Below are 21930 nucleotides of genomic sequence, written 5' to 3'. Positions count from 1 at the left end.
GGGTAATAATAACCTGAGGAGATGGGTTCCAGATAGGTTTCCAACCCAGTAAATTCACACAAGATCAAGCAAGGATCATTCATTGCATCTCAATTCTATTGCTACTATTTTCTTCACAGGCAAATAAAGGAAAAGGAAAAAAAGAAAACGAGGTGAGAGGGAAAAAGCCAACGAAAGCAACGGAAAGGAAAGGAGGACAGCTCGAGAGCTAGCTGACCCGACACCCCTGACACACGCTCCTCCGTCATGCAATGCACCAGTACAAAAAGGGCCACTCTTGCAACTGTGTCAGGGTAAAAGTCCCACAAATCCCTTGACGACGAGGTATCTCTCTTTCCCGTTATATAGTGTACACTATATAATGTACAATACATACAAAGGGGGTATGCCACCACCTCTTCCCTGTTCAAACCTGTGTTCAAACCTGTCCCCAGGGTTTGTACCAACGCAATGCACATTCTGCATCAAATACAGGAAACAAAAAACCAACAGAGCCCGGGAACGTACACGGCGTCGATAGCCAGCCCCCCAGACTTATCTATATCCTCGGTTATCTCGACCCCTATCGCCCCCATGCGACCGGTAGTCCCGTCTGTCCTGGCCTGGAGGCGGGTGATACTGTTGCCCTCTGGGCGGGTAATTCCCTCGCGGAGGGGGTGGTGGCGCCCCGTACTGACTACCGTAACCTTGCCCGTAGCCCTGGCCTTGAGTGTTGCCGTACCGGTCGCCTCCGTAAACATGAGCCGGTGGTGGGGGCGGCGGAACACCCGTCCCGAAACCAGGAAGCCCAGGAGCCGGGGGTTGCCAGTTCGGAGGCGGCCCACCGTACGAGGCTTGAGGATTATTATACCCATTGGACGGCGGGCCGTAGGATCCGCGGTCTGGACGCCCATGGCGTGGGCCGTGGCTTCCCGGCCCGTAGCTTCCCGGCCCGTAGTTGATTGGCTGCTGCCGCCCACCGTTGTGGTAGTTGCTTCGGCCCAGAGGCGCCCCGCCGTAGCTTCGCCCTCCCCGCTGTGCCTTGCCCTTGACAACCTCAATGTCGGTCCTGTCCAGGACCGGAGGTGGGAGCTTCAGCCCGCGCAACAGCATCGATTTGTGTACGTGGGAGGTACTCGGGAACTCGTAGTGCACGCTGTGATGGAATCGTCAGTACTTTTGAAAAACACTTGGGAAGCCGGAGACACGAACCTCAGAGACCGGTCATACTCGACATCCGGCATCGCATTGCGCTGAAGGGGATATACGAGTGAGCCGTGGGGCAAGTACCCCTCTACCTTCTCGACCTTCCCCGCCAGGCCATCGCTTGCCCTCGGGTTTAATTTGAAACTGGTGCCGCCTTGTTTTTTGGAGTAGAAGTTGGACGTGATCTCGTCATAGAGGAGCGGGTGTGCGTCTGACAATAGGAGCACATCTTTGCCCATCGCGTTGCGAGCCTGGTCCTCGGGACTTAGAAGCGGATACTTCCCCTCCACCGCCGCCAACAAGCGAGGCATGTCAATGAAAGGCAAGAGCGCAACTCCTTGCCACGCCATTTTCTTCCCGTTGAGATCGACCTCGAAGTCTTCCGGATAGAAGTCAATGATCTCGCTATCTTCCTCGGTCATCAGCTCGTGGAAGACCTCGGGGAGCGAATGCCGGGAGGCGGCCGGCAACACGCTCATAAGCTGCTCGAATGGCCGCGATATCCTTCCCTTTTCGAAGTTTATCGTCATCTTCCCCAGATCAACAAAGTCGGCGGCGAACGGCGCATAGTGGTACGGGTAGTACCATTCCCACGAAGGGCAGCCCTGGAAGTAATACCTGAGGACCCAGGCCAAGCCTTCAACGTAGGCACGAGCAACTTTGTGACGAAACTCAATGTCCTTGGGATCGACGTGGAATTTTTGCTGGTAGTATCGGTCGGCGTAGCCTTCTTCCCAGAGTCTCACACTATCAACCGGCGCCTCCTCGGTGCCGGCGGAGGGCGTGTTGGGCGTGTTGGACGTGTTGGGCTCTGGAGTGCTTGTCCCGGGAGTGCTCGCATCACCCTCCGCCTCTAGCAAGGAAGCTTTGCGCTTCCCTAATGCCGACGCTGGAGTTTGGGGGCTTGAGTTTGGATCCTCACTCGCCGCGGCAGGCTTGCTGGCCTCGGCCATCAGGCCCTGTATCTGGCTTTTGAGGACACTGGCTGCGCTCTTGTTGGCCACGTTGGCTTGCTGTACGGATCCACGGTTTACCACCATGTCGTGCGTGATGGCCTTCGGCAGGTCGCTCGGGAAACTGGAAATAGGGTGCAGAGCAAGTCCTGCTGGTGGACCGTTGCTCTCAGGATTCCGATATTGACCTCTACCATTGCCCCCGTAGCCTCCTCGCGAGTTGTTTTGCTGCTGAAGCTTCCGCCGCTTGAAACCGGCTTCTCTTCTGTCTTCCGTCTCCTTCCTCCGCTTGAAGATGGCGTCTTCCTGCTTCGCGAGGCCATTCATGATATACTGGGCCCTCTCAAGGTCGACATGGCCATCCTTGGTGACATAGCCCCCCATGTGGGGCAGATTGTCTTTCCAGATGGCCATCAGAGTGTCGATCCCGTTCTCGCGAATTTCCAGGGAGGGTAGATGTGGCAGGAAATCATTACCGACAAAGAAGCACATAAAGACCCAGTCATCAATAGCTCTCTCAAGGTCGAAACGGAAGGGAAGGCCGGGGACGTCCAGTTCAACGGCCAGATATTCGCGAAGGACAGAGACGTGAAGCCAGATAAAAGGCTTGAGAGGGTGTGCCTTATCTTTCTCATCGAACTCTCCGTCTTTCTCCTTTGCCTCGCCCTTGCAAGCCCTTTCATCGTGACCCTTCTGGCCACAGAGTTTGCACATCCTCACTTTCCCTTCCTGGGCAAAGACGTCTTCACGGAGGACACGGAAATGTGGCTCGTGAGTAGCCAGCCCCAGCATGATCAGGTCAGCATCCAGGCCATATATGACGTGGCGAGTATTTGGGTCATGTTCAGGGGAAGAGCGTTGCGAGCGGACAAACTCCATAATCTTATGCTCGCCCTCCCCAGGAACCGTGGCGTCGGAAATAATGACTTTCATCTTGGCCCACGCAGGATCCGTATTGAGTTTGTAGGCACACCAGTATCTGAGACTCGAAGCTAGGATATCCATGAACGGTGTTCCCGGAGTGATGGAATTCGAGTCGAAAGCCTTCTTGGTAACAGTCTCGATCGATTCCTGCTTCAAAACTCCACCATTCTGCTGCTTGAGCAGTTGCAGAAGCTGGATTTTATCGTCTTCTTTCTCCTTGGCTTCTTGGGCAGCTCGGAAGCGCCTCGATCGCTGCTGGTTCATCTTCGCACGCGGAGCAACACCATCTTGGGCATGTCAGTGCTGGTTGTGTCGGTGGCTGGAGAACAACTTACCAACGGCAATCATGAGCAACTTGCGGGGTCGCACCATGTTGACAACACGTTCAGTGTACTTGAAAATCTCCACCATCATCTCCTCCTCATCCTTCGGAGCAGGCCTATCCTCTGGATGGGAGCAAGGGTGCACGATGCCATTCATGTCTAAGTAAAGGTTGTCGAACTCCTCTCCATTTGGATTGGTACGGGTGGTATCAACCGGGATGACGGTTCCGTCATCCATCACCATAGGCTGATCCTCCACGACGGGGGAGATGATCTTGGGGTATTTGGTGGACAACCACCGGAAAGCAGCGGGGATTCCCATCTTGGAGTTCCTGCTCTGCTACCGCGGATATCGCAAATATGATCTGGAGGCTAGCCTTGGCTGAGCGCCAAAGGCTAAGGATCGAGATGCAAATGTGGTTGGGAGTGAGCCTCGGCTGCTGTGCACATGGAGGCGGAGGGGAATGCGTCGGGTTTTGTCAAGCTGAGCTGCGAATGGTGGCGTCGCAGTTATTTCTTGTGAATGGCTCGTGGAGGGTGTGCCTTAAAAAGGCTATGTCGGGAACTGGGAGTCAGTTTCTTTCCTTGCCCTCAGATTACCAAGATTATGGTTTGTTATCATGCGATGTCGCCAAGTCAATTGCAGCCATTTGGCAAAACGGAATATGGAAATCCCAAACAAAAGACAATGTGTCGGTACTTCGGATTATTATTGTTGTCGTTGCGCAAATGTGAAGGCAAGCTTGGAGGAAAAGAGGCTGGCAGCCTTAAAGGATCTGATCAGCCCCGCTTGTCTAAAAGTACTTATGTACACTAATTTAGAGTTCCGCAATTTGATTGGCTGGAGAGTCAAGTGCCTCTCAGCCTTGCAGAGAACCACAGTACTCTGACCAGCCTGTCCAACTCAATACAGGAAGTAGCTAAATGCTTTGTGCAGACAGGCTAGGGACGAATATACTCCTATACGGGACCACCATATGGCGCCACACCAATAACGACGAAGGGAGCCGGACGAGCTTGATTTATTCTTCCTGAATCGATACAGCATCGAGCTGCTCCGTTTGACCCCATTTATCAACGACCACCTCTCAATGGCAGCGGCCAGGACTCGTCTCCCTCGACGACCATGTTCTCTATCGCGACTGCACCGGCGAAGCAGTCTGTGAGCGACACTATCTCCGTCCTCAGTGGCCGTCTTGGGTCTGCAACACTGCTTGAAGATCGAAGGGCGGCAATCCTTGGTTTGCGAAGCTTTGCGAAGGAATACCCAGCCTCGGTGGCATCGGGCGCATTGAGGAGCTTGATTGGAAGCCTGAGCAAGGACGGTGAAGATGTCGATACAGTTAAAGTGGTCCTTGAGACCTTGCTGATGCTGTTCAGCCCCAATGAGGACAGCGCTGAGGCATCGGAAGAGATCGCTCTCTGGCTCGCCGACGAGTTTACCCAACGGCAAGAGAACATCACCCTTCTGCTTGACTTCCTCGAAGGCAATGACTTTTACTCCCGGTTGTACTCTCTTCAGCTCCTGTCTGCCATATTGTCAGCCCGTACCGAACGGACAGAGGAATGCGTCTTCAACGCGCGCCTGGGCATTTCGAGGCTTACCGCTCTCCTCGACGACCGGAGAGAAGCTGTTCGCAACGAAGCAATTACGCTCCTGACGTATCTGACACCGACCTCGCTAGAAATACAGAAGCTAGTGGCCTTTGAAAGCGCCTTTGACCGGATCTTCCATGTCGTCGACTCTGAAGGAGGCCTTGTGGAAGGAGGCAGAGTCGTCGAGGACTGTCTGATACTGCTGGCGAACCTTCTGCGCCTCAATTCTTCTAACCAGTCCCTATTCAGGGAAACTGGCTGCATATCCCGTCTTTCCAACCTGTTGGAATCCACACATAGAGCCCAGGATGACGGCGGAGAGGTCGCTCCTTGGGCACAAGCACAGAGAAACAGGAACGTATACGCCCTGCTCGCTGTCATAAGGCTATTCCTCGCTGTGGGGGCAGTAGGAACTGCTCAGAACCAGGCCGCATTCTGGCAGCATGGCGTGCTCTACCACGCTCTTCAGCTCGCCTTTAGCCCGGAGGCCGAAGTCCCAATCAAATCCGAGGTCAATTCTCACCCAAACGTGCCCCCCGTTCTTCTTTCTTTGCCCGCTGACTGAGGTCTTGTTGCTCTAGGCATTGGTGACATGTGCAGACATCATAAAAGGGAACCCCAGCCTGCAGGAGAACTTTGCCCAGTTGCAGGTCTCATCGCCCCTTGATGCCGCAGCTGAGAGGAGCGAAGCACCAGCGAACGGCGTGCACAAAGTCTATGTAATCGACGGCCTCCTAGATCTAACATTGGGCTTGCAGTCCCTGCAGGCATTCGACTTACGACTCGCCGCCTGTGAATGTCTTAAGGCTTACTTCTTCGACCACCCAGATGTGCGGCTGCACTTCCTCCGCAGAGCAATTGAGGGCCACCAGTCGGGAGCTGACGAAACTGCCAATGTTCTCACAACGCTGCTTAGGCCCCCGACGGAGGCAGCATCAACCGATCCTTACAGGTACTGGTTTGCAGCTGTCATTATGCTTCACCTGGTGTACGAAAACCCAGCAACGAAGGCTCTAGCCATGGGAGTAACCGAGGGTGATGAGGCCAAGGGCGAGGAGGTGGTCACTAGCATCCAAACCATCACAGCGCACCTGCTTGGTAGTCTCAGTAGAGACGAGGATAGTCGCATCGCCGCGGGATACTTGATGCTACTTCTATGCTGGCTCTTCGAGGATCTCGAGGGGGTGAATGACTTCCTCGGCGAGGGGAGTAATGTCCATGCACTGATACAAGGCGCAGTGCAGAACGCGCATGGAGACCCCGTCGTGCAAGGCCTCTGCGCCATGTTACTCGGAGTCGTCTACGAATTCTCAACCAAAGACTCCCCCATTCCGCGCGCAACCCTGCAGCCGATTCTCACGTCACGAATGGGCCGTGATAGGTATATAGAGAAACTAAGCAAACTGCGCTCGCACCCGTTGATGAGGGACTATGAGGTCCTCCCGCAAAAGCTGGATCTGTCGTCGGGGCAAAGACTGCCGGATGTCTTTTTCGATTCCACCTTCGTCGACTTCTTCAAGGACAATTTCAGCCGTGTGCTGCGGGCCATTGATCGCGAACCGGAGATGGAGATCTCGGTGATCACCAACGGTGTCCAGAAGGGCATTTCCCGGGAAATGGTCGACTCTCTGCGGGCTCGAGTCGACGAGAGAGAGCAGGCCCTGCAGGCTGCGAAAGTTGAAGTCGAATCTCTGGCCAGACAGTTGGAGCAAGAGCAGGCAGGTCACAGGCAGACAAGAGAATCCGCAGCCGTGGAGGTCTCGAGAGTCAAGAACGTCAACGAAGGACTTCAGCAACGCCACGAGCAAGAAATCAAGTAAGCAAATCATCCGGCGGTCGAGCTGTTCGTAGGAGGCTGACGCGACACACCAGCAACATTCGGCGGCAGCATGAACTGAGAGAGCAGGAGTTGGCAAGGCAGATGGAGAAGTCTCGCAAGATGGCTGAACAAGACGTCGAAAGACTTCAACGCCGAGCCGATGCCGAGAAGGCCGACCTCAGAGCGACTGCCAGCCGACTTGAGGTTGATCTCATGAAGGTGAGTTCTTCTGCCACCTCCCCTTCACGGTGGAGTGGAAGTAAGCTAATGCCGTATCTGTTTGCAGGCGAACAAAGCCAAGGTGCAGGAATTGCAGGCCCTGCGTGGCGAATTCGGCTCCAAGTTTTCAGAGCAAGACGCACTTCTAAAGAGCGGCAAGGAAAAGATGGGAGAAGTTGAGACGAAGCTTAAAGGATTCGAAGTCAAGTGCAAGGAGTTAGAGGAGCGGCTTAGATCTTCAGACGAGGAAATACAAGAGGTAAGGGATCTCCGAAACCAAATCTCAGCGACTTTACTGACATTCCTCCTAAGATGTCCGCTCAACTGGGACAAAAGGACCAAGAGAAGCAGGCGGTACAGAGTGAGCTGGATGACCTGCTCATGGTGTTCGCTGACCTCGAAGAGAAGGCCTCTAGATATAAGGTGGGTTACGCACTCGGCTCCCCAGTATTGATTTACTTCTGTTCTGACACTTTTACCTCTAGGATCGTCTGAAGGCCCTGGGCGAACCAGTTTCTGATGGAGAAGATGGCGATGAGGACGAAGACGAGGAAGAAGACGAAGGGTGACAAGTTGCCCACACCGATGATTACAGCCTTGATAAATTGCCGAGTTTCTCGGGTGCCTAACATAGGTAGAGTCTGGCTGCCAAGCACTTCCATTGCAGATAATTGGCATCGTGACACGAATTCAAGCCGGTCATACTGAAGTTGACGTCCATTCAGCCCCCTTTCTCGCTCATCTATCTGAGCTATTCCGCTCCAGGCTCACATAGATATCTGCAGGCAGTTAAAAAAAGGTTGATATGGATAGAGAGATATTATCTTTCAAAGCGCCGCTTCACCAATAACAAACAGCCTTATTTGCTCTACAAGCATAATTATGACATACGCAAGGTTTTCAAGTTCCACACGCATGGTTGGGTGTACAAAATTGGAGCACAAAAATTGTACCAGAAAACCCCCGAAAAAGTGAATGGATAATTGGTACCCTAAATAAGTCCTGACTGAAGCCAACCCCTCGGATACCTATTTTATACAGGTATTTCGGCTCCTCAAGCTGCGTCAAGACAAAATGCCCGACGACGAGGTGCTCAGCGCGTCCTCAGCGTCAGACGAGCAAGAATGGCTCGACGGCGACGACTTGGACGACGGGGAGGTGGAGACCGTAAGCGTCGTTTCACTCCTTGACGACCGTGTCTTCCCGGATGCCATGTCCATGATATCCTACTGTAAGGAGAAGGGCAACCTCGACTTCCTGGGCATCCGGGATCGGCTAGGCCTGGACTTCCATGGAACCGTCAAGCTCATCAACTTCAGTGAGTGAAAACGACCCGGATCTCCCTTTTTTTCTTTCTTTTTTTCGGACCGACCACTGACCCTTTCCTAGTTCGCCAGCGAGTGCACGATGGCGCACCCGTCCCGGAGGAAATCGCCTCGTCGGATCTCGAGGATGATCGTTACCTCAAGCCAGTGCTTGACGACGACGCCCTGATCCTGTGCCTCGACGACCTGCCCGAGCCGCCGGCAGCAGCGCCGGCCGCTGGTGTTGGTGCCGCCGCCACCGGCCAGTCCTCGGCCGATTCCGGCGGCCTGCCTCAGGACCTGATCCGGAGGAATGCTGAACTCCACGCCGAGCTCGAGGCCCTCGCCAAGCAGTTCAGCAACTACCGGCTCGCCGTGCAGCAGACTCTCGACCGCCGGTGGGGCGACGACGAGCAAGGCGACGACGACGCGGCGGCGGCGGCGACCGGCAAGGCGACGGCCGGCGATGCGGTCGTCAAGGACGATTCCGCTCACTACTGGGAATCGTATGCTCAGAATGGTAGGTGCTTTGCCGCTGCAATTCCCAATTCTCTAGCCCCCTTTCGCTAACGGCGCCCTTCAAGAAATCCACGAGACCATGCTCAAGGACCGCGTGCGCACCGATGCGTATCGGGACTTTATCTATGGCAACAAGCACCTATTCAAGGACAAGGTTGTCCTCGACGTTGGCTGCGGCACAGGCATTCTCAGCATGTTCTGCGCCAAGGCCGGCGCGAAGCAGGTGATCGCGGTCGACAAGTCCGAGATCGTCGACAAGGCGCGCGAGAACATCTTCAACAACGGCCTGAGCGACCAGATCGTGTGCCTCAAGGGGCGGATCGAGGAGGTGATTCTGCCGGTCAAGGAGGTGGACATCATCGTCAGCGAGTGGATGGGGTACTGCCTCCTCTACGAGGCCATGCTCCCCAGCATCATCTGGGCCCGCGACAGGTACCTCAGGCCCGACGGCCTGCTGGTGCCCAGCCACGCCTCCATTTGGGTCGCCCCCATCTCGGACTCCGAGTACGTCGCGGACAATGTCGCCTTCTGGCGAGACGTCTACGGCTTCGACATGAAGGCCATGCAGGAGGGGATCTACGCCGACGTCCGAATCCAGACGATGTCTCAGAGCACCCTGGGCGGAACCCCCTGCGCTTTCAGGTTCCTCGACCTGCACACGACCAAGACGGAGGACCTAGTGTTTGACGCGGAATGGAAGACTAAGACGCTCCCGGATGCTGATAGCTTGGACGGCTTTCTGCTGTGGTTTGACATCTTCTTCGCGTCCAGCCGTAACGATGATACGATCTCGACGAACATGTCTGCGAAAGAATGGTCCGCGGCTGGCGCGGAGAGGGTATCTTTCACCACCGGGGCGCACGGCCAACCGACGCATTGGATGCAAGGGATCTTACTCAATGATGAAGATCATACCCAGTCACTGCAGCCGGGAGCTGAGCAGGAGATTCATGGCCACATCTCTTTCCAGATCGCTGAAGATAATGCCCGAGGCTTGAAGATTGGAGTGACATGGGAGACTCCGGGCCAGAAGAAGCAAGCGCAGTCGTGGTTGCTGCAGTAGGGTTCATGGTATAGGATATCCATCTAAATCTAAACATGCCTGCCCCCAAGCCAACCCCCACGTTCCCACAATGGTCCAATGTGCTCATTCATGCTTGACCCTGACAAGAAGAATATCTAATTAGAAATGGGGGACACCAAAGCACTGCATGATCAAGTTTATAATGCTAAGGAAGCCCTCGCCGAGGATGAAACCCTGGGTTAGTTAGTAAAGCCGGCTTCCACGAGGATGATGGAGGGGCTAGTTGGACTCACCGACGCCAGCACAATGAGAGGGGTGTCTTTCCAGCCCATCCTTGATCTCCACCACCAACTTAGGATGCCTCCCATCGTCCGGGCAAGGGTGAAGGAGGGGACGTTATACATCCCTAAGTATCTCTTGTCAGCTAGTGTTCAAGCGTAGCCCAGTTGGAGACAGCAAAGGTGTACTAACCAACTGCCACGGCAATACCGCCCGGTATGTATGCGTGCCATCGACTATTGACGGATCTGTAGTAGATCCTGACGGCTGTCGAGACGGAAAAGAGGACCGCAAAAGCAATCGCCCATTCCTTTGCCATATAAGGCAACCCTTTGCCCGTGACCAGTCTTGCCGTGAATATCCACACGTAGCCCGTAGGAACCTGGAATAGATCACCAGGCACCTGATAGACCCTGTCGAAACGAGAAAAGTCAGCGTTGCGTCCTTGGAAATTACTCAACACGATATATCACTGTTGGTGACTATACGGGGATTGGACTCACGCTGTATACAGACGGTAAATAAAGGCGCTGGCAACAGCTCCAGCGGTAGCTCCGATGACCTGGCCCCAAAACTGAGCCTTCGGGGCAGCTCCCAGCAAATGCCCGGTTTTCAAATCTTGCATGAGATCTCCCGCTTGCAGTGCACCCTATTCCGAGTTAGCTGGCGCTCTAGAGAGGACGTGACCGATTACCGGGGGGGCGACATACCGCTTCAGACTATACAAGGTTCAGCGGTTAGCCAAGCTAGACAAGTGGTCGTGATTTGACGATGTACTTACAACAGCGCCCGCAATCAGGTTGATCAATACGCTCGACTTGTTGGTCTGCGGGACGATAAAGGCAAAGAACAGCTGTGCCAGCTTGCTGATTCCGGAGACAGGATTCAAGTCGGTCTCGCCGAGGGCTCTTACGCCCATTATGCTAAGCACCAGGGCCATTAGAACGGCCGCCAGGTTCGCATACAGGGGCACCAAGTCCCCAAATACGATATGCGTGCAGAGAATGCAAAACGCTATTGACAGAACAAGCCCGACTCCCACAACGCGATTGCTGATTTGCTGGTCGGCTGGGGCATCGTCTTCATCGGCCGGCTCCGGATCGTCGACTTCTGCGACCCCGTCTCTCCAGGGTGTGGCAGGGCTGAGATCAGACAGGGGACTGGCTGGGGCGGACTGTAGCAAGGGGTCACCGCCAACATCATCCACGGCTCTGACCGAGCTGTATCCCTTGGGACGGCGGAAGAGGAGGCTCCTGAGGTCGCCGTCCCTAACACGGTCGCCGATGAGAACCTTGACCACCGGGCGAAGTGCCAGATGGCCCAGGCTGACAACGGCATCGGCTAGCATGATAGCAAGCGAGATCCAAACGATCCAACCCTTGCTGCCGCTTTCCCAGTCGTCGATGTGGCCAGGGGCCCAACCCTTGTGCTTGGCTAGGGGAGAGAGAATTCCCCAGCCAACAATGGCTCCGAGGAGCATGTAGAGGGTCGTTCCCGTGCCCATTATGATTCCCTGCCCCACGTAGGCCAGACTAGGGTTCAGCGTCCAGAGCCATGTTGTCGCCGCCACGCGGCCAAAGACTGGAATGTTCCTCAAGACGGGGAAGAAGTAGGTGGAGAGGGTGAACACGCCCGAAACGGCGAAGCAGAGTAGGAGCAACTGCACATTGCGCTTCCACGACTGGCTCCCAGCAGCTCCTCCCTCACGGTCACCGGAGTCTTGGGCAGATTGGATGGTCTCTTGGGGCGCACCGGCATTCTTGCCAGGAGCAAGAGCCGCAAAACTGCCGGGAATGGACCCCCTGCGTCCTGAAGTCTTAACGGTGGTTTGTCCATGAAGGACGCTAATCAGAACCGCAGTGCTAAAGCCGCTTGGGAACTTCAGCTGTTCCTTAATGATGACTTGACGGCGCCTTGGCTGGTCAGGAGCGTGTCCCAAGATGTCTATTGGAAGGGGAATTCTTTATTATGAACTTACAACGGCACAGCAAAGACCACACCAAAGTAGCAGAGACCAAGCGACCATAAAACCAGCTTCCATAAACTCAGATACAGAGGGCCCTGCTCATCTGGAGTCAAGAGGTAGTTCATGGCCGGAATCTATTGATAGGCCTATTGTTAGGAATTGACATGTCCACCAAAGATGACGAAGCCATGAGGGAATGAGTGGGTGACATACCACACCGACGAAGCCGCAACCTAAAGGCATGATAGCCATGCTTCCGGCCACCGTCTGGACCAAGACATTCTCCACTGGGGAGAATGGGAACTCGAGGTGACGAGAAACCGTCTTGAAGAAGCCATAGCCGAGCAGACTGGCAGGCATGCTCATAGTGCTCACCCAGCCGGTCTGGAGGCCAAAGTACATGTTGGAGAAGCATATGACCAGGCCGACCAGGAGGCCGACGGCAAGGCCTCGAAAAGTAAAGCTGTGACCCTCGATGTGAATAGGCTTTGTTGACGACGTGCCGACCTCTCTTGGCGCTGCTGGTGTTGTCATGACTGATCCGCTCGGCAAAGAGTTATCAATTCCCCTATCCGGAGCCATCTCCACAAGTCACTAGTTGCTTCTCATAAGCAAAGAGGAATTCATGAGTGCCTGGAGGAGTGAAAGAGGATCTCAGGCAGGCAGGAGAAGTTGGTGGACAACCGGCATTTATCATTGCGGAGTTGGGCACACGCTTAGTCTCGGGGCAGGTATTCCGTATAACTCCACATTTACAACTCCATGTCGAATTGCATATATACTAACATAGCGCCGCCTTGTTAATTACATATACACTACTATACAGATTATACTCGTTCCAGTCTTCAACTAACACACATCTATTCCCAGTTCGATGCATTGCTGTTCTGACTGGGATATATCCACCAAGTTGTTCCCTCGCCTCCCGCTCCCCACAAACGCATCCTAGGACGCTACAACTCCCCGAATAGGGTCTACTCCCTAGAAGCCGAAACTATCCAACAGCGAGTTCGAATCGGGCTCCTCGAACACAGTGGGCGGTTGCTGGGCATGGTGGCCGCCGCCGGTCCTCATATCGGCCGGCACCTTTGTCCTCGTTGGCGAGACCGGGAGGTCCAGGTCCGCCACGACCAGGGAGCTCCTGCGCTTGAGGAGCTTGAGCGGGTCGATCTCGCCGCCCAGACCGGGGGAGATGCTCGTGGCGGGGCGTAGGAACTCCCAATTCCGGACTTTGACACGGGGTTTATTATTAGTAAATGCGAACTGAACGCCCCGTTCGTCTATGGTCGCCTTACCTAGATCGAGACCGAGGAGGTCACAGCCCATGCGGTCGTAGAGCCCTGCATTGTGCAGGACGAATTCCCACTCCACCTTCGGCGTCACTTTCGATGCCCCGCGCAGCGTCTGCAGCGTCTTTTGCCGCAGTTGGGCGTAGAGGATGACGAGGGCTGGGTCGTCGGTGAGGAACAGCTTGGATCTGAGATCCGGAGAGCCGGGAGTCTCCAATAGCGTATATACCGGTGTCTTGCACAGACGTCAGCTCAATGCCACAAACCGCCCCGTCACGGTAAATGTGATGATGATGTGCACGCTTACCACTAGGGCACGGACTGCCATGTCCCTCCTGTGCAGCATCCAGAAAGCCCAAGAGGCCAGCCATCTATTGCCTTCCTGGGCTGCAATAACGAGGACTTCGTTTTCTAGCAGCCGTCTCAGCACAGGACCCTGATCGCCCTCGTAGACACGAGCCACGGCGATGGCTAGCTGGAGATCCTTCAGTTGATTGAGGCAAACATTGACGGCGTCTTGCAGATGGTCGGCGAGGAGAAAAAAGGCAGCCGCATACTCTGTAGCCCCGGGGGTTAGCAACAACAACTGGGTAGGCACTTCCCCAGACACGGAAAAACTAACCAAATCTCCGCTTGCTCATTAGGGCGTATGCATTCTTGAGCGCCGTGGTCTTCCACTTGGGGTCGTCGAAGTTGTTGGCCAGGAGCTTTTGAGTAGCTTTCTGTTCGCGATTCCAACTCGCCATGCGCCACAGACCCTGAAGCACAGCCTTCTTCTTCAGCGCCAGGTAGAAGAGGCTGCAGTCAATGGGGTTCTTGACCTCGCTCCGCGTGTATTCGTTGCGCGCAATGATTTCGAATTGCGTTCTCTGCGAACAGGCGGCTCGTCAACGGAGTTCCCATATTCCTAGGCTTCTCGGGATGGATGGCTCAAACTTACGACGGCAGTGTTATCTGTTAGCCACATGAACATGCCGCTCTCTCTGGCATGCTCCCACAGGAGAGTCCCTTGGTGCTGCCGCGACACAAAGTCGACCAGGATATCCTGGCTTGTGGAATGGTAGGCCCAGTTGATCTCTCTCCACGACATGTGGATCTCGTTGGTCCGCCGCCTGCGCAGCGCGTGCTGGCGGAAGAAGAGCATGAAGCGAGCCCCGTTCTCATCCAGGGACCGCCTCTGCTTCTCGACCAGCCCGACGCACTCGACGATATCCACCAGCTGGATCTGCTCGTGGCCCGATAGCTGCGGGAGTCCTACCTTGGTCAACTTCTCGTTGATTAGCAGCGCTATCTCCTCGGTGAACGTCTCTTCGCCGTCGTCGTAGGACATGCGGCGGTTGAAGTGCGAGCCCAAATCGCGCCGCGCGGAACCACCCGCCGTCGACTTGATAATGTTAGCGGAGCTACTTCGGGAGTGACACGATTGCTACTTACGCCGCTTCCAGCATAGAACCGCTCCAAATCCATTCCGAGATAGTCGTCGATGGTCTCGCCTTCAATCCAGAACTTGAGCGTCTTGTGCAGTGCCATCAGGATGGAATGCACCAAGTCGATCTTGCCGGACAGCATGCACTGGCTGAGGAACTGGGGGTGGAAGACGGGTAGCGGGCCATTGAGGCGCTGGACGACGTCGAACAAGTCCCACATGCCGTCCTTTCGATGGGGTAATCGGAGGCTGGTGACGAGGGAGCTTGAGACGTCGAATTGCCTATCGTAGGCGTAGAGTTGGTTGCCAGCACCGATGACAAGGTGCCCATCGCCGAGCCACGTAGAGTCCCCAATGGGATGTGGTGTAAAGTCGCGGATATTGATCTCCCTGATCGGTGCCCATGCGGGACCCTTGTTGAGATAGTCGAAGCGCATCTGGGAGAGAAGTAGAACCCGATACGGGAACCCCACGGCAAGAATTGACTGCGAGTCGGGGGTTGACGTCCAGTCGAGATCCTGGATGGTATTATGACTCTCGAAATCCTGCGAATACTCCAGCCGCGCGCCACGGATATCCCAAATGGTCACCGCCGTACGGCTCGAGTTCACCAGCGCCGCCTTCTTCCTTGTGCTCCCACTGACCAGAGCTGGTTCCGACAGGCCCGTCTCCATCGAGCTGGTCGACAACCACTCCACACGGTTCCGGCTCTGGTCGACCCGTGCGGTCCAGAACTGGACCTTGCCCGAATGCGTGTACGATATCGCCACGTCTCGAGCGAACACGTCCAAGAATCCGGAGATGATGGATGGAGACCCTGCCGGGTCAACCGGTAATACGTAGGCGAGATTGCCATCCTCTCCCAAGTCAAACCTGAAGAATTCGCTAATGCTCGGAGCAGCTTGGGGTCCGTTGGTCACAGGGAGAGCGCCGTCATCCGGCAAGAAGGGGGGGAGCTTCACCTCCCAGACAATCCCATGCTTCTCCGAAGTGATGGTGGCAACGTGAGCCGTAGTGTAGTCCTCCGCCTTCTCTCGAGGGAGAATGAGTAGACACAGGGGCTTCCCGGTGACAGTATACTGGCACTGGGCCACGAGCTTGGGTGTGAATTCGTGACAATGCCACAAGCAGACCCTGTCATGATAGAGGAAGACGACGAAGCGGCCTTTTCTGAACACACATATCCGGTGGACATGTCCGGCCTCGGGAATCAGGGTTTGGCGGGAGAGTGCCGGTTGCTTGCTGTTTAGAGTATGCTTCCAGACGATGCTCTCACCGTCCGCAGTCCTGGACACGATAGCCCGGCCGCTGTAGTTTCGATTCATCTTTCTCACGGGAGCCGAGTGCCCCGACCAGATGCACCGGAGTGACAGGTGGTTCACTTTCGGGTCGACATCCAGAAAACGGGCGATGTCGCTCTGGTAGACCTCTACTTTGCCATCAAAGCAATGCATGAGGAGGCGCAACTGCCCGCCTGGCTTACTGCAGTAAGCGTAGGCCTCCACATGAGGAACTGAATTATCAGGGAGCCCTTGTATGAAATCAAAGTCCCTGGATGTCACATGGCTGATGTTGAAGATTTTGGCCGAACCATACGACTTGGACCCGACATTTTCGAATCCCCAAGCGGACATTCGTCCACGCCCGTCGAAGACGAGACAAACTTCAGGGCTTCTGTTTGCGACATCAATGAGGTGCCGCAGGGCAGACTGGCCGTTTTCTGACGACGGCTCTCCTTCGAGGACGGCGCTTTCGACGGCAGCAGCGAAATCTCGACCATGCAACATCAGACTCCAGCGAAGACGCGACCTTCTAGAGCTGAGGGAGCTATTCTGGATTGAAGCCGCTAGGTCGACCGTGCCCCATAACTGTACATGCTGTTGGCCGTGGCTGTCTGATCCGGTCCAGATGCGGAGCGTATTATCGGCGCAGAATGTGTAAAGGACGTTTTCGACCGTTTGACCGACGTGGTAAGGTCTCCGCCATTGGAGCTGGGTGACGGGCTGGGGATGCGCGAGGTAGGCGAAGTCGAACCGCACACCATCGGCACCGTAGGTGAGCCGGCGCCAGACCTTGACTAGGCAGTCGTAATGGCCGACGGACGCAATGTAAGCCGAGTCGTAAGATAGGGCAGCTAGCTTCACGGGGTTCGCGAGGCGCTTCCGCCACGAGCAGGCAGGTGTGGAGGTTGTTTGGTAGAGCTCGAGGGAGGAGTAGCCAACAAGAAGCTCTTCCGATCTTCCCCAAGAGAGGGATGCGGAATAGGAGGGATCGAAATCTCCAGCCTCATGATGGAGGGCAAAGGTTGACTGAAGAGCCCACTATGTATATGTCAGCGCTGTCGGCGTCGCGCAGCCAGGTCCGGAACCCCTACCTTCAAGGCGTCTTCCTCAAGGCCAAATGGCCGGTAAATTCGGACGGAATTCCTGGTGGCAACTGCGATTTCCCCCGAAGTCTCATCGAGCGCAATAGCTTCCAATGGCTGTTCGTTGTCGTCGTCGTAGACGGTCTGGATCAGGATGTCGGGGTCGGAGAGGATAGCGAAGGCATTGCCGGTTATGTAGGTCTGGGCGAGAAGAGGATGTGTCAGTACAGCTAGCGGTACTTGAAGAAGAGGATTTCGAGGATTTCCAGCTCACGGTGATACGCCTGGAGTCCCAGTAGCCTGTGGAGAGAGCCTGGGGCCTGGACTCGGGCTTTCCTGGCAGGACGGCTTTCATGCTACCGATCGGTTCGCAAATGCGCCAACATTTCGGGCCGAGGAAAGCAGAGTTGGAGTCAGAAGCTCCCAGCGCGGAACCGGTCCCAGGGTTGAAAGAGAAATCTAAGCTTGATTACACACTGCGTTAGCTGGTAGCTGGGATAGCAGCCGGAGCAGGAGCAGCAGTTGCGAGATGGGAAGCTATCCTGGGACACGTGCAGTGTGCAGGTGCAGGGATCACGAGTTCGCGGCAACTTACCCACCAACAATGACGTGGGGTGATGTGGCTTGAGTGACCCCCACACGAGCACTGAAGAGTGGGCATGTGTTCACTGAGAGACTCTTGACCATGCATAACAAGTACCAAGATACGAAAATAACTATCCAATGCTAGGCAAGCTCACACAAGGTTCCAGCTCGGCCCTGGGGAGCTACTCAAGCTGACCTGGCGGGTATATCGAATACCGGGGAAACTTAGCAGACCGGCACTATCGAGTAATGCCAACCAAGATTTCTAGATCTACGTCTATATAGTGATGTACAGTAAGCCTCTATAGAGCAACCCTTATACAACGTGCTGGGCGCGAAGGCCAGCCCGTCCCAGATTCAGGAATGGTATTTCGAGAGATTCGCCGTGAATGCAGATGCAATCGTACAAGGAGTATCAGAGATTAAGTTGTAGAGTGGCGTCAACCAGGATATTGGTACATGAAAGTGATCTAGAACCAGCTCAGGTCGGCGGGATGAACCCCTTCAGCTTCCCGTTGTTGTCATATTTCGCCTCTATCACGAATGGTCAGTATAGGACTCCAGGCACTCCACGGGGCAGGAGGGCTTACTGAAAAAGGTGTACGACAGGGTCACCGTCTCAATGCCCCTCGTGTTCAGATCGTTCAGCATGTCGGGGTCCAGGTAGAAGAAGACGGGCATGTCGACCGTCTCCCCCGCGTTCAGCCTCTGCTCCTCGAAGCAGAAGCACTGGATCTTGCTGAAGTACGGCGCCAGCTGCGCGGGCGTCACGCTGTACGTAGCGACGCCGATGATGTCCGACTCGCTCTTGTTCGTCGCCGTGTAGAAGGCCAGCGCCGTCTCACCCGGCAACACCCTCACCTCCCGCTGCTGCGGGACGAACTTCCACGGCAGGACGTCCGAGACCGAGGCGTTGAACGTAACCCGTATCCTCTTGGCGTCCTTAACCGGTTCCAGTCGCTTCGCGAGGTCGTCTTCCCCGCCTCCTCCGTGGTTGGGCGCTCGCACGGGCTGGCCGCCCCATCCGGTGGTTTGGCAGATCTGTAACGCGGGGACAGTGTTAGTTTTGTGGGAATTTTAAGCAAGGACGGTAGACATCTCCCTCACCATCTTATACAGGGGCACCGAGCCGTACGAGAGGGCGACGGTGCCGAGAATGATGCTGAGGGCATAGAACCTGGGCACATTTCGAAGGTCAGAGTGGCGCCGATTACGGGAGTTTCCCATAGCACGTACATGGTCGTGCGATTCCTCTTGCCGTACACGGCGCGCGCATGCTCCATGCTTGGACTCATCTTCCCCTTCTGTCTGCTGCTAGAGCTCCCAGAAATAGGGCGGAAGCTTCTGGGGTCAGGCCTGTGGTGCCATTGAGCTCTCGCGCGCTGGCAGACGAGGCATGGCCGTGCCAATGCCTTCTCGAATATCTGCCAGGCCGGCCGCCGTATGGGATTCATGGCTGTATTAGCTGAGGATGCTCGTGGTCTGTCGACTGTGCGGGGCGAAAGTGGGATTGTTCATGGGCTGATGTCTGGAATCTTTTAAGAAGTCCCTTGCTGGTTGCCGGTGGCAGCTGGGTGGCAGCTGGGCGCGCAGGCAGGCAAGGCAGGCCAGGCCAAGGGCTACGGATTACAGTACAGTACAATTGATCACGTTGATAATTCAGGTACTGAGAAAACCCACCCTTCCTCCAAAAAACATGGCAAAGGGATGATCCATGCATGGCAGATGCGACTTTACTTGTTACATTCGATCTAGGTAACATGGAAGTATTATGCTTGGAAGAATCAACCCGATTTCCCACCCTTCGCAAGTCCGTGGCCCACAACTCCACTCAGACCATTTATATGATGCCGGCGACTCCCCTTCCCGCGCATACTCCCGACAACACGATCGACGACATCAATCACGAACAACTGGACAATCACGATAAATAGTCGTAGGATCAAGTCCACAAACCCCAGTTCTGGTTTCTGTCCCCGGCTGAATGTTGAGTCCTTGAAACGGAAAGGTAGCTTCGTGCCGAGATGTTCTTGCGCCACGAAAAGACCGCTGCTAAAGCCGTCTTCATGGAAGCCGTATTTTGTCCAGGCCCCCGCGTAGCTGATGCCGCGCTTGTTCTGGATCCGTGGCAACAGCTGCTGCGCCCTGATTGCTGCGGCATTGTAGAGGGGATGCGCGTAGTTGTACCTGCCCTGGACGGTGCTGGGATCCGGCTCGTGGAGGGGATTCAGTGTGACAAGAACATCGCCAAATGTCTCGCGCGGGATGTGCTGTAAGATGTTCATGTTATACGTCAACGAGACCTGGGCTACGTCGTCCCTGCCGGTCCACGGAGACGAGCGCGTCAGGTAGTTCCAGCTCGACCATGCCTTGCGTGACAGAGGCATTAGAGACAGGTCTGAGTGCAAGACGGCGGAATTTTGCGACGTGTGGAAGCAGGACATGATGGCCTTCTCCTCTTCTGTGGCCGATCCACGGATAATGGAATATGCCTGGTCCCCATGGGTGGCCAATATGACGTGATCATATACATCGGACTTGCCGTTGTCGAGGTGTAACCGAACACGGCCATCTTTGTCGTTGGTCACCGATCGGACAGCGGTATTAAGAAAGAGGTGGTTGGATGGAAAGCCCCTCATGACAACGTCAATATAGGACTTTGCCCCATCTGGGATCGTGAGCCACTCTGGCCTGTCGCTGATCGTTGATAGGAGGTGGTGGTTCCAGCTGTCCAGTCCAGCGGTTAGCAGAAGGGAGAGCGTTGATTGGGGCTAGCAGGCTTACAGGAAGCGGACCAGTGTCACGGCCGGAAACTCCAAGGAGCACTTGTCCGGGCTGGTGCTCCACACAGCAGCTGTCATGGGAATAAGATAGTCGTCCCGGAAGGCGTCTGAATAACGCTCTCTATCCAGATACTGCCCGATCGTCTCCTCGACGTCTACAGACCTCCTGCCACTGCCACTGGCCGGAGAAGTAGCTTCGGGATCGTCCGCTATCAGAAGATCAAGGGCGAACTGGTTGAAACGAATGATATCAAAGATCATGCGCCACGTTCTCGGGGAGAGCAGGTTCTTCCGCTGGCAGAAGAGCGCGTCCAAGCTGGTCCCCGACCACTCGAAGTTGCCATAGTCTCGTGAAACACCAAACGTCATCGGGGTGGGCACTGTCTGCACTCTCACTTTGTCAAGAAAGTTTATGAAGTTCGCTGCCACAAGATTAACACCTGGTGTAAACACGATTGGGGAGGTGGGCAACTAACGGTATGTAGCAGTGTTCATCACGATAAAGCCAGTGTCAACCATCGTCCTGAACTTGCCACGCCTCCATTCAACCGTGTTAGTGTGCCCACCGAGACGTCCGGCAGCCTCATAAAGGTACACATCGTGATGGCTTCGGTTTAGTGCCCAGAGCGCGGCAATGCCAGAACAACCACTGCCCACAATGGCTACCTTCTTCCTAGAGGGCCTGTCAACTGAAGAATTCATCGGTGAAGAGGAGTAAAGAGCAGCATGGACGAAGAGCACGTGCGGAGGGCAGAACTTCCTGCCCCGTCCTTGGGGTGACGAACTCGCGTCTGGCCCTGTTGGGGAAAGATGGTGTCCCAGCGAAAATGGATTTGTGAGAGTTCAGAGTGCCTCTGCGAGGGAGATCGACGAGGGTAGATATGGCCCGATAAGTGAGATCTTCAAATGCAACACGGCAGAGTACACAATGTCTTAGGAAGCGAAGAACATGGGAATTTGTTGACTGGGCTGGCTGACAGGTGCTGTACACGTTGCCGCCAATACACTTGTCACGCACAGATGCGCTAGCCTCCATGTCGCCGTGACGTCGACGTGATGGGAGAGGGCTTGTCCACTTACAGCTTCTGTTGTTGAGATGGCATGGTTTGGGCATCACTGGGCGGGCCACTCGAACTATAAACGAAGAATATGCTGAAATTGTGACGCAGAAGAGTGAGTGAGTCGACAGCTTTTATACAATACCTTGCGGTACCTGAGTTTTGAAACATGTATCGAGGCCAAAGCAAAGCCCGAGTAACTCAAACCGCACGCACACAACCCACAACCTACCTCAGCTCTGATCCAATACACACTAATTCCTTCCTCCTGCAGCAAGCAGAAAGAACACCATCCCTGTCCCGGTGCGCAAAG

At 55.2% G+C, this 21930-nt stretch overlaps 5 protein-coding genes across 5 annotated transcripts; 1 reads left to right on the top strand and 4 right to left on the bottom strand.

The window, feature by feature from the left end:
- Positions 1 to 88: 88 nt before the first annotated feature.
- On the bottom strand, positions 89 to 4132 carry QBC33DRAFT_544741 (exoribonuclease 2). The gene is made up of 3 exons (XM_060428483.1): positions 3398 to 4132; positions 1192 to 3349; positions 89 to 1135 (listed from the first exon to the last, which is right to left on the bottom strand). Exons 1-3 carry the CDS (start codon positions 3705 to 3707, stop codon positions 535 to 537), a joined length of 3069 nt encoding a protein of 1022 aa, XP_060281787.1. The 5' UTR covers positions 3708 to 4132; the 3' UTR covers positions 89 to 534.
- A 379-nt stretch (positions 4133 to 4511) lies between these two features.
- On the top strand, positions 4512 to 9905 carry QBC33DRAFT_455443 (arginine methyltransferase; the record flags this gene model as incomplete). Its single annotated transcript, XM_060424771.1, has 8 exons — positions 4512 to 5492; positions 5845 to 6797; positions 6833 to 7019; positions 7087 to 7278; positions 7332 to 7442; positions 8139 to 8337; positions 8409 to 8843; positions 8908 to 9905. 8 exons carry the CDS (start codon positions 4512 to 4514, stop codon positions 9903 to 9905), a joined length of 4056 nt encoding a protein of 1351 aa, XP_060281786.1.
- Positions 9715 to 12828, bottom strand: QBC33DRAFT_544737 (OPT oligopeptide transporter protein-domain-containing protein). Its single transcript, XM_060428482.1, has 8 exons — positions 12325 to 12828; positions 12124 to 12245; positions 10927 to 12058; positions 10856 to 10864; positions 10649 to 10794; positions 10338 to 10558; positions 10160 to 10272; positions 9715 to 10100 (listed from the first exon to the last, which is right to left on the bottom strand). Exons 1-8 carry the CDS (start codon positions 12691 to 12693, stop codon positions 10026 to 10028), a joined length of 2187 nt encoding a protein of 728 aa, XP_060281785.1. The 5' UTR covers positions 12694 to 12828; the 3' UTR covers positions 9715 to 10025.
- On the bottom strand, positions 12820 to 17738 carry QBC33DRAFT_544732 (RAVE protein 1 C terminal-domain-containing protein). The gene is made up of 8 exons (XM_060428481.1): positions 17466 to 17738; positions 17201 to 17392; positions 14835 to 17147; positions 14341 to 14784; positions 14023 to 14269; positions 13708 to 13958; positions 13407 to 13635; positions 12820 to 13340 (listed from the first exon to the last, which is right to left on the bottom strand). Exons 1-8 carry the CDS (start codon positions 17544 to 17546, stop codon positions 13093 to 13095), a joined length of 4005 nt encoding a protein of 1334 aa, XP_060281784.1. The 5' UTR covers positions 17547 to 17738; the 3' UTR covers positions 12820 to 13092.
- A 519-nt stretch (positions 17739 to 18257) lies between these two features.
- QBC33DRAFT_579682 (amine oxidase) lies at positions 18258 to 21261 on the bottom strand (the record flags this gene model as incomplete). Its single annotated transcript, XM_060431157.1, has 7 exons — positions 18258 to 18310; positions 18367 to 18817; positions 18884 to 18953; positions 19013 to 19265; positions 19653 to 20503; positions 20561 to 20981; positions 21036 to 21261. 7 exons carry the CDS (start codon positions 21259 to 21261, stop codon positions 18258 to 18260), a joined length of 2325 nt encoding a protein of 774 aa, XP_060281783.1.
- Between the last annotated feature and the right edge of the window lie 669 nt (positions 21262 to 21930).

Source organism: Phialemonium atrogriseum, assembly GCF_030411735.1.
Source record: "Phialemonium atrogriseum strain 8032-3 unplaced genomic scaffold QBC33scaffold_19, whole genome shotgun sequence".
Taxonomy (NCBI): domain Eukaryota; kingdom Fungi; phylum Ascomycota; class Sordariomycetes; order Cephalothecales; family Cephalothecaceae; genus Phialemonium; species Phialemonium atrogriseum.
The sequence above is the reverse complement of the archived record's forward strand: the minus strand, read 5'-3'. Positions and strand labels throughout refer to the sequence as shown.